This window comes from Amblyomma mixtum, chromosome 6 (genome assembly GCF_055824585.1).
Source record: "Amblyomma mixtum isolate Tamu chromosome 6, ASM5582458v1, whole genome shotgun sequence".
In the NCBI taxonomy this organism is placed as follows: domain Eukaryota; kingdom Metazoa; phylum Arthropoda; class Arachnida; order Ixodida; family Ixodidae; genus Amblyomma; species Amblyomma mixtum.
In genome coordinates, this window is record NC_143017.1 from 79,651,565 (window position 1) to 79,666,035 (window position 14,471).

Below are 14,471 nucleotides of genomic sequence, written 5' to 3' on the forward strand. Positions count from 1 at the left end.
TTGGAATGAGTCGGTTTCTGCAAAAGAGTTTTTTGATGGTTTGGTTTGGTTTATGGGGTTTAACGTCCCAAAGCGACTAAGGCTATGAGAGACGCCGTAGTGGAGGGCTCCGGAAATTTCGACCACCTGGGGTTCTTTAACGTGCACTGACATCGCACAGCACACGGGCCTCTAGAATTTCTCCCCCAAAGAAATTCGGCCGCCGCGACCGGGATCGAACCCGCGTCTTTCGGGTCAGCAGCCGAGCACCATAACCACTGAGCCACCGCGGCGGCAAAGAGTTTTTTGAAAATAGATAGTCCCTCCTCAGTGAATAATTGCCAGTGAACTTTAAACTCGCGTGAATTGAGGCTCGTGTATGTGACCCTCTTTCCGTCGTAATGCTACTTTGCTCTAGGTATACGTGTAAGCTTTATATGAACTCAGACAGTTAGGAGCTGTCGAAAGGCAAGGCTTGTCAGCGTACGGACACAGGCATGTTGCGACTTTGACAGGAGCTTGAAAGAAAGCAGTTTTTAAGAAAACAACAATTTCAGGCCTACCGACTAACTGCTTAGTCAGATTTTCTTTCTTATGTTTCGTTGCAAAACTAAGTGCTGCTCATACGACACAAAAGCACCGCTGGCAGTGACAAATTACGTAGACACGCGACTGCCAGATTACTGCGCAAAGACTTGAATTTATTTCACAGAAATGAAAGTGCATCTTCTCACGCTCTATGAGCTTGTTTCTGGAAGCTTATATAAGACACTACTTTGGAATACTAGCCCTCAGCGACCAAACATTCTTGTTTGGCGTATACATTTGCTTCCATACATACGTTTACTATAACTGTTATCTGGACACCTGCTTTCGTTTTAACCATTAACCTATCTTACGTGGTACACCCTTGCTACTCCTATATGCAGCCATGTTTTAAGCCGTGCATCGCGCCAGATCCAGGAGTGTCACAGGCATTTGACTTTTATTTGCATCTACTGACCTTTGGATGCTTAGCCAACATTTCGACAAGAGGACTTGCATTTGTCTGGGCGTGTGGAGAGGCATTCCTAGTCCACAGATTTAAAACATTTTAACCAGGAAGGATCAACATCTCTAAAGAAAACTTAGAACCCTTCAGGTACATTCCAGCACTGACGTAATCATTGTCGAAACGTTGGCTAACAACCCTAGAGGCTTCCCCCTTCCTTGTTCACTTTTGTTTATCAAGAAACCTATTAACCTGCTATCTCTCTACCATGTGCGTATATTTATCAAACAATCTTTGGCTGCTGCTGCATTTTCGCCATTAACCAGCTTAGAGTATCTTCATGACAGAACATAACATCGCCGCAAGCACTACGGTTCCTCTTTCATCGGAACGGTAGCATAGTGGTCTGAGCCTCCGCCTCGCACGCGGGGGGCCAGTGCTTTGATCCCCAGCGCCGCTGGGTACCCACTGGGAATGCAATGGTACAATTAAGCTTTCCCCTGGCCTCGTGCTCGGCCTCTCCGGATTGAAATGCTATGAAATGGGTATTTACTCCACGTCGTGTAATGAAACTACCTAGCGCCATGGCACTTTTTGGCCTAAGATCCACAGAAATTCATAATATTTTTCTGCTCCTGCAAATTTTCGCGGCAACGTGCATGCTAAACTGATTCTACCGCCAAAATACTCGCGGACTTCTCGCACAAACTTTCTAGTTCTTAGACAGATGAGCAACGATTTAAAGGGCAATGAAAACAAAAAGTGCCAAGAACCAGCATTAGAGAACTCAAACAGTGCGCATAAAGCTCAGCACTTGTTTCACAGCGAATAAAAAATCGCGCGGTACTGAGTGCAGCATGCGAACAAAAACTCTCGACTGTTCTTAACATGTCTGTTCACTTTGACTGTTACTTTGACTGTTCACAAAACAGTCAAAGTATACGTAACTATTTAAACAGTTTCTTGAAGAAGTAATGTTGCTTGAAATATCGAAATATTACTGGAATAGACCCTAATACTGTGTAGATGTTCCGTCCTCGTGCCACGACGCATTCCCATTGATTTTCCAAAAAAAGAAATTTCCTACTCAGCGCCCTATATTTCCTGCCGGGTGCGAGCGCGAACAGCACTCCACCAAGAACCAAAACCCCTCGTTAATGCTCCTCTTTCGCCTCTCAAAACATGAATTACTAACAGGTAGCCCGAAACACCTACACAACACTTGGGTCTCCTCATAGACCCTAAAAACACTAAGGTGTCATCGTTGTCACTACTACTAACAGCATCATCAACACGATTACGTCCACTGCAAGAATAAAGACCTGTTACACTGACCTCCAATAAGTACCGTCCTGTGCAAACCATTGCCTCCTCATCCTAGCAAATGCCCTAATCTCATTTTCCGATCCGACTCTCTGCCACTTCCGGGCTCCGTTTCTCTTCTTTCAGAATACACTTTTCTATCCGATACAGATTATTATATGCTGCCAGCAGTAGAGACGTCCCACCGAAGCGCATTTTTTCCTTGTGATTTCTTTTAAAAAATATAAAGTACTCGATTTCATTTTGCTACCCACACTGCTGTTTTTCTCCTAACGCTACCCCGGCGATTTCTCTCTCCATAGCTCATTGCCTTCTTTGAATTTTATTGGTAACATACAGTTTGAGCTACAATCAACTTAGATTGCCGGCTCTGAATCCACGCAAATAACCAGGGAGAACTTTCCAGTAAAAGCCGCTGAAAATACGTCTCGATCCGAGCGTGCGTCAAAAACTGAGCAAGCGTCCTGCGTGCGACAGTCAGACTGGAGGTTATCAAACGCTGCTGCTGTGCACATTTTCTTGAGTAGCATGCGCAGCCTACAAATTACCCGCAGACACGCTGTAAACTGCTCTTTCACCCAACGCAACAGCTGAAAGCATGAACAAGCTCTTTCTGATGTCAAATACGCTGAGAACTTCTGTTTCCTAAACTAAAATTGTCTCACCTGCTGTCCAAGAGGTGCATTCTGTGCGGACAGTACTCTAGTATGTCTTCCTTTACCGTGCTCGCTCGTGCACGGCACCTATCTATTTCAACCTCACTCAATCAACTCTTCCTCACCCCCTGATTGCTCAGTCACTCTATGCATGCACGCATTCATCAGCTTCTGGCTCACACAACGCCTTCAGTCACTCCACTCACTGTCTCGCTCCATCTGTGTCACCCTCTCGTTCCATTTCAAACTGCCGTTCTTTCCCTGTCCCTCGAACTCCTTGATTCGCCTGCTCATTTATTCTCTTCATTTCTCCCTCTGCTCACTCACTCGTTCAGCCACCCGTTGCACTCGCTCATGCGTCCATCCATTCCACTCGGCGGCTTCCTGATTTCCCGCGCTAACGATAGGCGCGACCACGCGTGACATCACGGAATCAGCCTTAATGTCGCGTACACAAACTACACTGAGCACTAAGTCGGGCCATCAAGAACTCCGATGTGCTCATCGCTGTGCGTGGTTCGTTCAAACCTCGACTATTCAGCCTGAAGAGGCAGTAGCTTCAATTCATCGCTTACAACTCAGAAGACTGAGCCGAGATTCCACCAGGACTCTATAGTACGAGCACCTGCCAGTGAAAGTGGTTAAGCGGTAATGAGGGTTCGGGGCTGATTGTCACGAAGGGACACCTTGGGAAAAACCTATGAGTGAACTTGGTTTGGTTTGGTTTATGGGGTTTAACGTCCCAAAGCGACTAAGGCTATGAGAGACGCCGTAGTGGAGGGCTCCGGAAATTTCGACAACCTGGGCTTCTTTAACGTGCACTGACATCGCACAGTACACGGGCCTCTAGAATTTCTCCTCCAAAGAAATTCTAGCCGCCGCGGCCGGGATCGAACCCGCGTCTTTCGGGTCAGCAGCCGAGCACCATAACCACTGAGCCACCGCGGCGGCTGAGTGAACTTGAGTCAAGCGACTAATTGATGTCAGTGTCTCCCAGTTCCAACCAGACAAGCAAGACATATTACCAGGCTTACACGACTTGATAAAAAGAATGCCTCCTCCATCACTCGCTCACTGATCGACAACCGCGGGCCGGTCGGCCACCCGGACGTCCGAGGATGGACGTCCGAGGACGTCCGAGGAGGCACTCCACTCACCGTCATAGTGCAAGTTTCCGTTCTCGGTCCGGCTGATCCTGCTCTCGGACGTGCGTTCGTCGTCGTAGTAGTTGTTCCACGAGTGCGGCACCGGCCTCTTGCCCAAGATGGCGTGCAGTTTCTGCCAGTGGGGCCACTCCACAGGGTAGCCTGCGTCGGAGAAGGCCGTCCCGTTAGACGCGTCCATGAAGCCACACACACGACGCACGGCCACACGTCCCGCGGCTATACGCGGGGGCCGAAGCAAAAAAAAAAACCTCCCACACAGACAAAAGGTAGCACCCACCGTTGTCGCTGACTCCCGACAACGATAAGATGAAACGCGGATTAGCCCGCGGCAACAGCTCCAAAAATGCGAGCAACGACTAGCTCGCGGGGGAGAAACTTTAGCGAAAAGAAATTAAGCGGCTTCCCGCCAGACGGCGCGATGCTTCTTTTTCACTTCTTCCGATACTTATTCTCAGAAAGAGCGAGTGCCAGAGCTGTCGTGGAGTAGAGTCGCAGGCCTGGCAACCCTCAACCGCAAGATCGGCCAATGCAAACACAGAGATAACAATGCACTTGTGAGTGGACACCGGCTGCTTATCGAGACCGCTTGGCCCAGTTAACCGCATAAAGTGCGTGCCCTGCAAGTCCATGAGTGTAGATAACGATCGCGTTATCGCGACGCGGACAGCCATTCAGCTCTCGCGTCGTGCGCTTTCGTTTGGTTTTGGTTTTGTGGGGTTTAACGTCCCAAAGCGACTAAGGCTATGAGAGACGCCGTAGTGAAGGGCTCCGGAAATTTCGACCACCTGGGGTTATTTAACGTGCACTGACATCGCACAGTACACGGGCCTCAAGAATTTCTCCTCCAAAGAAATTCTAGCCGCCGCGGCCGGGATCGAACCCGCGTCTTTTGGGTCAGCAGCCGAGCACCATAGCCACTTAGCCACCGCGGCGGCCGTGCGCTTTCGTGTTGCGACATGAAGTTGAAATGAAGCAGGGCGAAGCGAGTTACTGTCTCTCCATCTGCCCATAACGCATAATCAGGCGAGGCAGAACAGTATCGCCAGGACGACGTCTATCTCTTCCAGAATATTAAGCGCCCAATTCATAACGCGGGCAACGACGCACGCCCCAGCAGAGGACTCGGTACGAATTTCGGCAATCCGATGTTCTTTGATGCGCATCAAGGACAATGCACACTGGCGTTTTCACATTTGCCTCACATCGAAATGTAAAAATCCGCGGCCAGAACTCAGAATCACCAACATTCTTTCACCAGTATAGCTTACGCCATTTCACTTCAGTCAGTATTGTGAAGATTTTTTCAGAGCCAACCATTCCACCAGTGCGATCGCTTTATTCGAATCCCAACCACTGCGGTCCGAATGCCAGCGTTAGCCTTAATTGAATCCGAATAGTGGAAATTTTCCTGACCCCATCGATTCTGTCCCGACAGTGTGGTTTGCTTTGTTTTATAAGCTTTAACGTCCCAAAGTGACTCAGGCTATGAGGGGCGCCGCAGTGGAGGGTTCCGGTAATTTCGACCACCTGGGGTTCTTTATCGCACAATGCAGGGGCCTCTAGCATTTCGCCTCCCTCGAAATGCGACCGCCGTGGCCGGGATCGAACCATCGTCTTTCGGGTCAGCAGCAGAGCACCATAACCACTGAGCCACCGCGGCGGCTATTCCGACAGTGTGGTACTGTATAGTACGCAACGCCGAGAGATAGGGCGACAGCACATGTACAGTCTTTGTCAAAAGTAACCAGGCTGCATGGTTTGCTTCTAGCTCGTACAGTGGAGCCCTTACAGCTTCCCTGAAACTGAAATGGTCGTTAAAGGTAAGGACTGGGGGTCTCCTTACCTTCCAACACCTTGTGATCTTTAGGAAAGCCACAAGGGCTCCACTATACAAGCTACAAGCAAACCATGCAGCCTGGTTACTTTTGACAAAGTCTGTACGTGTGTCGCCTGAATAGTAATAGAATGTTCACAACAATGGAATCACACCAACTCCAGCATCCTGCTTAGTCGTATGCGAAGGGGTGAGGTAGATGAATCAGAAACACGACCGCCACTACGGTTATACGCGAGCCTGATCTGCCCAGTGCGTTTGTTACAGCGTGATACTGAAAGCTTCCGTCAGTACCGGCCTGAATGCAAAAGGAAACAGAACGAGAATTCGGGCCAAAACATTGTTTCACAGCGCTCTTCGCTCGTGCTGCACACCACTCGGCAGATTCGGGTAGAATTTGTGCGAAGTGTGGCGGCTATGGAAGCGACCGGGTTCTCACCCTTCGCGATATGTGCCCAGGACAGTAAATCTGCGCTTCAATTGTTACCTGGCCGCTGGTGCTATAAATGTGCTCCCAGATTGCAAACTTCATTCACGTTATTGCTTTACGCTCTTGTTCTGCACATGTTGAACAATAACATGTGCATAAACCACAAATCAGCTTGACAAATTTTGTAAACCTACGATATTGCTTCTATTTAAGCTGTAGACAATTACAAGAACGAATGAACCACATAATTACAGGAACGCCTTAATAAATTTGTTAGTACATAAGACATAAAAGGCAACAAGAACGCTCACTTTGTTCAGCATTAATTTTTGCTGCCACCACATACGGAATGTGTAAAGCCATTCGTCTCCATGCTACTGCATGCTCTTTAGAGCTCGAAATGCACAGCAAGACACTTCCTACATTACCTTGGTCTTGCAAGTTGAGCTCCTTAAATTTCACAACCTGCAAACTCCGAGCCGTTGGAATAAAAAAGTCGCTCGTCCATCCCTAGCCTGCCGTTATTTAAAACAGCGCCGAACACACAGGCTTCAGGCACATATCGTCGCACCTTGAAGTCCTTTAGTTCACGCCTTCTCTGCTCGTGTTCGTCACAGGATTTCAACACGTGAGCTAGCCGTGGACAATGAACGCCTTCAAGCCAGCCATATCGGTACAGGTCAACAGATTCGTAATCAGTTGTTTATGAATGCACGTCGTGTAAGACGCTTCGTAATCAGAAACAATTACCATACTTAATACGCTCCAAACCCAGGGAAGGATTTTACACACTAGCAACAGTACTTGTTGACCTTATGAGTAAATATCAATAAACCGAAACAATACGCACGCAAGGCAAAAAAGCACATCATGCGATGGTTGCAGAAATGAGCGAGTGCTGCACTGAATGCGCTCCGAAGCCGCTCCACGCGTCAAAAAGAGAGCGAGAGAGAAAAGAAGAGAAAAACATGCTGAACAGTAGAGTGATAGCCTATAGAGACAAGCTGGCATTTGTAATCTCAGACCCACAAATCCGCAAGTTGGAACCGACCTTTCGCGTAATCCTGCTGACCACCCTGAAGCATCGTCGGGGCAGGTCCCACCAAGTTCATCAAGGCGGACAGGGCGAGGCCGAAACGCGCATGCGCACACGTGTACACCAAAACCAACACCAACGAATAACGTCCACAGTAACGACGACGACAGGCTTCGGCAGAAGCGAATGCCACGACGAACCGTTCCCAATCACCCGAACCTCCCCCGCGTATAACGAACGGCCCGCTACCGAAACGCGCGCCGACACCACAGCAGCACAGGCAGCGGCAGGTGCAAGGCCTATTCTGCGCAGAAAACTAACGAAGCTCCTCGCGGCTCTCTAGACCGGCTTTACAGAGCAAAACAGCGGCGCAGAAGCCGCCGGCGCCGATTCTGCTAGGCCTCTCCCACGGACGCCACGCGCTGCTCCTCGCGGCCTGCGCAGGTGTCCGTTTTCGCACGCCGCGCACAGGCCCTGCGGTGCGCCGAGCAGTGCGAGCGACGAGCAGCGGTGCAGAGAACGGGAGGAAAAAAAAAAGAAAGAAAGCCTCGACTCGGAGGGAACAGCGAGAAACTAAGACCACGTGTCGATTGTTTCCACAGGCATCGCTGCTTGACGCGCGTCTGGCGCGCGTCTGGTGAGCCGTATTCTTAGCTGGAGCGCTGGAGCATCCGTCTTAATGCGACGTCTCCGTGACTGCATACAGCGGGCCTCCGAAGGTCAAAAGAGAAGAATGGGAATGAATGGTATGACTGCGCTTGGAGCTGTAGACAATAGCTGTCAATCCTGGCTCCTTTAAATAAAGATGCTTCGACGACGCTCTCGGCTGTGAACATATCGCTCGAAACGTTGTGTACGCGGTTTTGCTCCCTTCGCGAAATGCGCGTCATCGCGCTCGCCATTTACGCTCTGAAAATGTGCGGATAAAACTGCGTTCGTTCCACCCTGTGCCCACTGAAACGTGGGAAACAGCGCGAAGATGCACAAAACTACGACTCGCGATGGCTACAGGAGCGGCTAAGCGACTAAAACAGGTGCAGCAAGAACGTACAAATGGCTGCTTGGAACGCTTACACACCGGGGGCGTTTTCCGCGCTCTTTTCTCTCCCCATGATACGTTCACACCGGGGGATTCAGCATGAACAGCGGGCGAAATTATGACGTACTTGCGTACATCGAACATTGGGTGCCCTTGCTTTTTGAAAAAAAAAAAAGGCCGACTTTTGGAAAATATGTCTGTATATATGAAAAGGCAACGCAGAAACCAATTTCGCTCTCTTTCTTTCTTTGCTATTTTTGTAGCTCATGGCCCTCTGCGACGAAACCGACTTTACCCGGATGCTCCGAGTATAAAACAAGCGGGCCGCTTTCGCAGGCGCAGCATCCGCCACTGAGAAATTCGGCGATGAAAGTGCTGCAGAGGCGTGCCCAAGGACACAGACAGCTGTAACTGTCTCAAGGAAGTGCCAGTTAACGGGCCGAACCGAAAGACGGCTACACATCTTAAAAGCGTGCTTACACTCAAGGCCACGCATGATCCGCGTGTTACGTCATAATGAGAGCCGGCAACCTTGCTTCCTTACACTCGCTGTCTTCTCTATCGAAGCCTTGGTCGCACTTCTGCCGGCTCTGTATGGGAAACTTGCCCAAGGGTTCGTGACGTCCCTTGTTTGCTGCCAGCGTCTATAGTTTGACAGCAGCGGGTCGAGTCAGTAGTGAGTCTGAGCAAGGTACCCCCGTCCTGGACTCCACGACTGCGCGTTTTCACGAACTCGATCTTAGTGAATCGAGACCGGCGCAACTGCAGCGACGCACGCCGTCAAGCAGTGCAGTGCGACCATGAGAAAGTAAGCACCAAGTTCGCGACGCGTCAGCGCTGTTTAGGAGGCGCGACTGTGCAAGCGAAAAACAGGTTCTTGTTTTTCATTTCCTCTCCGCTCCCACAAATCCGACTCTTTTACTCGACAGCGTTTACATGCACCTCGCCAGCCGCGTCGTGCACAGTCAACCTAAACCCTAAAATCTGCCTGACACAGACCAATCCGCTAACGGTTTACATGGCTTCGAAAGGAGAATCTCAGCCCGACAGGCCTACTCGATTCGACGTTGCCGAGTTCGTGTAAACTTGCAGTTAGCGACGTTCAAATGAACTCGACAACATCCGGTCGAGTCTGTCTCCCAAGCTGAAGTTTTCCTGTGAGGCTCATGTAAATGCTAGCGGGTCGGGACGTGTAAAAAAGCTGTTTCATAAGCAAGCGAAAACGCTAGCGAATCTTGCCGCCGCGGCAAAGAAACCTGTTTTTAGTCGTCGCGGCGGGAAGCGGCGTGGTTCCAACAAGTTGGAAATTTTCGCTGCGGCGCGCCGCTCAGTCGCTCGCTTGTGAACCGAACGGCTACGCACGGCGCGTCTGAACGCTGTCGAGGTTGAATAGGTTAAGCAGGTTTGGAGAAACAAAATAGGAACCTGCTTAGTACGACAGTTCACCTATCGCTATCGCATTCCGGCATTGGGTAAACGGAGGGGCGAATAGAATGAATGAATGAATGAATGAATGAATGAATGAATGAATGAATGAATGAATGAATGAATGAATGAATGAATGAATGATACTTCTTTACTTTTCTGATAGTGTCATTGTTCTCGGACCTCATCATTCTGGAATTACGAGAACCTATACGATGAACTATTCAGCTAAGCGCGCCGGTCGTCTTTCCTTTTATAACCTAACTTACATCTATCTTCTCACAGGGCCCATTGGTCTCATTTTGACCCCAGAAACAAGAGCGAATTGGCCAATGCAATCTATCTTATCGGCTCTTCGTTTCTTTCATCTGCTTTCTTACGAAACCCTAGGTTCAACGCTCCCGACTGTGTAAGCATGAGCACAGAACCAAAACAAAGAAAACGAGGGGCGCCGAAGCGCAGACGGAAAATACAACCTGCAATTCGTAGTTAAGCAACGAGAAAAGATTCGTAGCGGCTGTTTAAAAATACATGTACTATTATGATCACGCCCACGCTGTTTCAAGGGTCTTTGACGCACATACATGACGGAAGAAATGTGACTGGGAACTACGTACAAAAAGCGCCGATACAATAACACTCGATTTCCCTTCGGTCGTTATTCGCTGTTTTGCCTCTAAGTGTGCGCGCACGGATAGGGGCACACCCTTAGAGAAATGGTCTGCAGACTGGCTACAGACTTCTTACAGACTATTGTCTTCCTTAATATATTTGCTTTTTTCTAGTCATACTCTATAGACTGTCAATAGAAAAAAAGTCTACTAAAAGTGTACGGTCATATATCTAGAAGTTCGTCTACAGACTGTCTATATAGGATTTGTATTACCTATAGACTAGTCTATAGAATTTGTCTGTAGAATGTCTATATGCTTTATAGACAAAAATCTATTGATAGTCTAGAGACTGTCTAAAGAAAATTTGTAAGGGCCTTGCGAGGATCCCCTGGTACAATGGACAACCTTCACTCACCAGAAGACCACGCAACAGCCCAGCAAAAACGCGACGAGGAAGTCAAAGACGCAGTGGAAAGGCGATCAAAGTAAAAGCGACTGTCTTGGTACAAAAACCCCAGGACCCGTTGAGAGAGATCTCGACGCATAAGTACAATACTTTTCCGGCGATGATTTATTTGACGACCGAGCATTTGAAAGGGTGATTTTCACCCCTCATGTATAAGCGAAGATATCGCCTTGGATTACCGCTTACGCGTCCTGATGACTTTCGTCCTCGATAGTACAAACAATACTGCCAGCGTTATAGCATAAAATCGAGTGATAGCCAGTCCATTTTTTTTTATGCGAAGCATATTACTAGAGCTACACCACAGCCCGTCGAGCGCGGCGGTGGAGCTACCATTGACCTTTAGCGTGACCACGTGACACCACGTGACAACATGACGTCACAGCAGAGGAGAGATGGGCTGCCGGCTCGCGCGGTCGGCCGCGGCGGTGGAGGCTCCACATCAGAGGCGCTGCAGCTGACCACGTGACTCTACAGCAGCGGTATAAAGCTGAGCTTGCCTCGCTCTCCGGGCACTTACGAGGCGGCCAGGTGTTGGGATGCCGCCTAGAAGCAGGGCTGATTTGAACGAGAAGCGAAAGCTTCAGCGTGCCACAGAGACCGATGAAGAGCGGGATGAACGTCTGGCTAAGCGGCGTGCTCAATATGCGGCTCGGCGACAACGTTCTACAACAACTGAAGAACAAAGCGAGGAACTTTACCAAGCCTAGCCATCAATATGCTTCGCATCTGACTAGGCTTAGCCTTAGCTAAGCCTCAGCCATTTTTTTTGCTTTAACCTTCAATTCAGTCAAACCAAGGAGAAGTCGCTAGCAGAAATATAGAGCGGACGGCGACACACAAACGCGTTGTTTTGTAGGTGGGAAATGCTTAGTTATAGAAGAGAAAACATGACTGAAATAAGAGCCCGAAACCTACGGGATTTTTTTTTTCTTTCAGGCACACTGGATAACCTCACCCCACGTAATGTTCCACGCGGGCTTTATAGCATGCACATAGACATGCCTCTCGGAGATTTACCGGAACTTATTCTTGCTTCCTAGGAAAGATCCCGAGCGTGCATATGTCAACTGCGTGCCGTCAAGGGCTCTTTCGAGTACGACCTTTCAGCACGGTGCTGCATTCCTGTTTTTGTCTTTTGTCGATTTATCTTTCGCTTGAGTTGCCTAGAGCGCCTGACGGCCTGAATGTCTTCGGGCTTTCTTGGGCAAACTGAGTCGCCATATGCGACGACGCTGCGACTGCGAACGTCGCCCTCCAGAACACTTCACTTCTTTAATGTCTCCACCTCTCCTTTTTCACCGTGCAGCTTAAAGGTGAGGAAAAGGAAAAAAAGCTTCAGCCAAGCTCGTCCGATCACGGTCTAGCGCGCACTTTTACTGAAAGCAAAGGCCTTTGTAAAACTGCGCGCGAGGCACTGCGTATAACGGATCAACAAGAAAACGGGCCTTGAGGCATTAAAGGATTGAAGTCTGGGTCAGGTGTTCATTCTTTCAGCGCTTCTGTGTATGCGTGCAGAAGTCGTCGCACTTGGGTGACCGCGGGGCCTGGCCTTTAGCGGACTCCTTTACCGCTGCGCTCGGAATTCTTACGGGCTCGAAAATGCACCTACTGATATACCAGGAGGACGTGAACATCTCCGACTAGAGCGACGATCTTGGTGAAGATACCTGATAACAGGAGCTCCTTACTTTATCCGAACCGCGTAAAGACGTGGACGCGAAAAAGAGACAGGCAGGGCGCTGTCTGTGTGTTTTCCACGCCTACGTGTACGCGCTATTCCGATAATGTTGAACCAACTCGCCCAAGCTTCCACTTTGTTGTCCTTACTTTGCATGCTCCCGCTTTTACCGCTCCTATTTACACGGATTATATCCACGTGCAGGAACGCTTAACAAACACGCATGCTTTTCAAATGCTGTTTATGGGTCTTTTACTATCGCTGTGTTCGGCGTTCCTGTAAAACAGGAATTGACAGCCCGTCGAAATGGTGGCAATCAACGACTTAGTGGCACCATGAAGTTGCCGAAAGCTGCCCAGGTGGTCAACTACGATATTCAAGATACCTCGCACACCTCTAATTGAAATGCCACTAGTTCGCTTCCATGGCAGATACGACAGCGAAGGCCCGTACAGGTTCATCGATCCCCTTCATTTCTGAACAGGTTGCGCACAGATGCAGCGTATTCTGCTCTTACAGGTATCGTCAACGCCCTGGTCGTCGCGTGTTAGGATACAATCCAGTCCGATTAAAAAAGTTCAGTTACCTTACAGTAGCACCTAGGCGTAACGAAGATATGGTGATCCTGAAATTGTTAAATTTGATATTAGCTAGGAAACAGATCGGCCCGAAAATTCAATACACGCCATTCTGAAGAGATGTTAAACAATCTAAGACCAATATATTATTCGTTTCTTGAGGACTTAACATGATCAGCCTTGTATTCGTACAAACCTGAATGATGATTCAGGCAGAAACATCTGAGCACGCTCTGGCTTTCAAAAAATCCGAACAATGTTATCGTGGAGTACAAGGTATGGAGCATGCCAATTCGTTGCAAAAAAAAGATACTAACTTGTCAAGTCATTGCAGTGTATGTAAATGCGTGCCGTTCTTTGACGATACAGAATTGTTATTTTTTCATACTGACAAGATTACAAGAGAAGTCGCCGAAGCATTCCATATCACTAGAAAATCAAAAGGTTGCGTTAGCAATACTTCTTTAGCTTTGTCAAAGAAAGAAATGACATTGCTGCACAAAGGGTAGCTTGAAGGCAGGTACAACACGTGCGACCATCGTGGCTTGTTGATGACTGTGCGCACGTGTGCGCGTTTTTGTATGTATATATTGAAATTTTTTCCTTCCAATAAATTCAGTTGTAAGTTCAGCGCCGTGTTTGTCTACTCCTCTTCTCGTCCTGTCGTTTAGCGCTGTTTATATGTACTTTCGCCATGGAACACCAACTCGCCCAATCTTCCGTTCTTCTCCCGTTCTTCTACACGGTAAAAGTTCTTCCCTCACCCCTTGTCAATAATGAAGGTCCAGCGACTTCGAACGATATTTCTCGCTGATCAGCGAATCACGGCGCTCGCAGTGATACGCCTAGTGGGATGCGTCATTCCGATATTTCTCATAACATCGAACAAGCAAGGGCGACACGACACGCAGTAGCTTCCACACACAGCCTCTACGTCGGAAACAATGCGCATTGTGCGCTCGCACGGCTCCTCCTGGAGCTAAATGGCATCGCTGTCGACGTGTGTACAGTGGAACTCTGCACACAGATTAGAAATTGCTGCCCACTCACGCTGTTTTGCAGGAGTATGCACTAGCTACAGGGAGAATCACACGTTATTTCGTTCTGCAGTCGAACGCCCGAAGTTGACCTCAACAGAGAAAGAAAAAGAACTAAGCGAGGCACGCAAAGGTGCAGTAGCACGACAGGCTAGGAGAAGCATTCGTCTGCGACTGCCAGGGACACTTCATGACAGTGATGCCTGGCATGCAAGC

At 48.9% G+C, this 14,471-nt stretch overlaps 1 protein-coding gene across 2 annotated transcripts in view; it reads right to left on the reverse strand.

The window, feature by feature from the left end:
- LOC149339490 (uncharacterized) overlaps window positions 1-14,471 on the reverse strand; it is a 109,973-nt gene that overhangs the window by 19,250 nt on the left and 76,252 nt on the right. For both annotated transcript variants that reach the window (XM_089548269.1, XM_089548270.1), the window contains one exon: window positions 4,107-4,256. In XM_089548269.1, coding sequence (XP_089404395.1) covers window positions 4,107-4,256 — 150 coding nt within the window. The remainder of the gene's footprint in view (window positions 1-4,106; window positions 4,257-14,471) is intronic.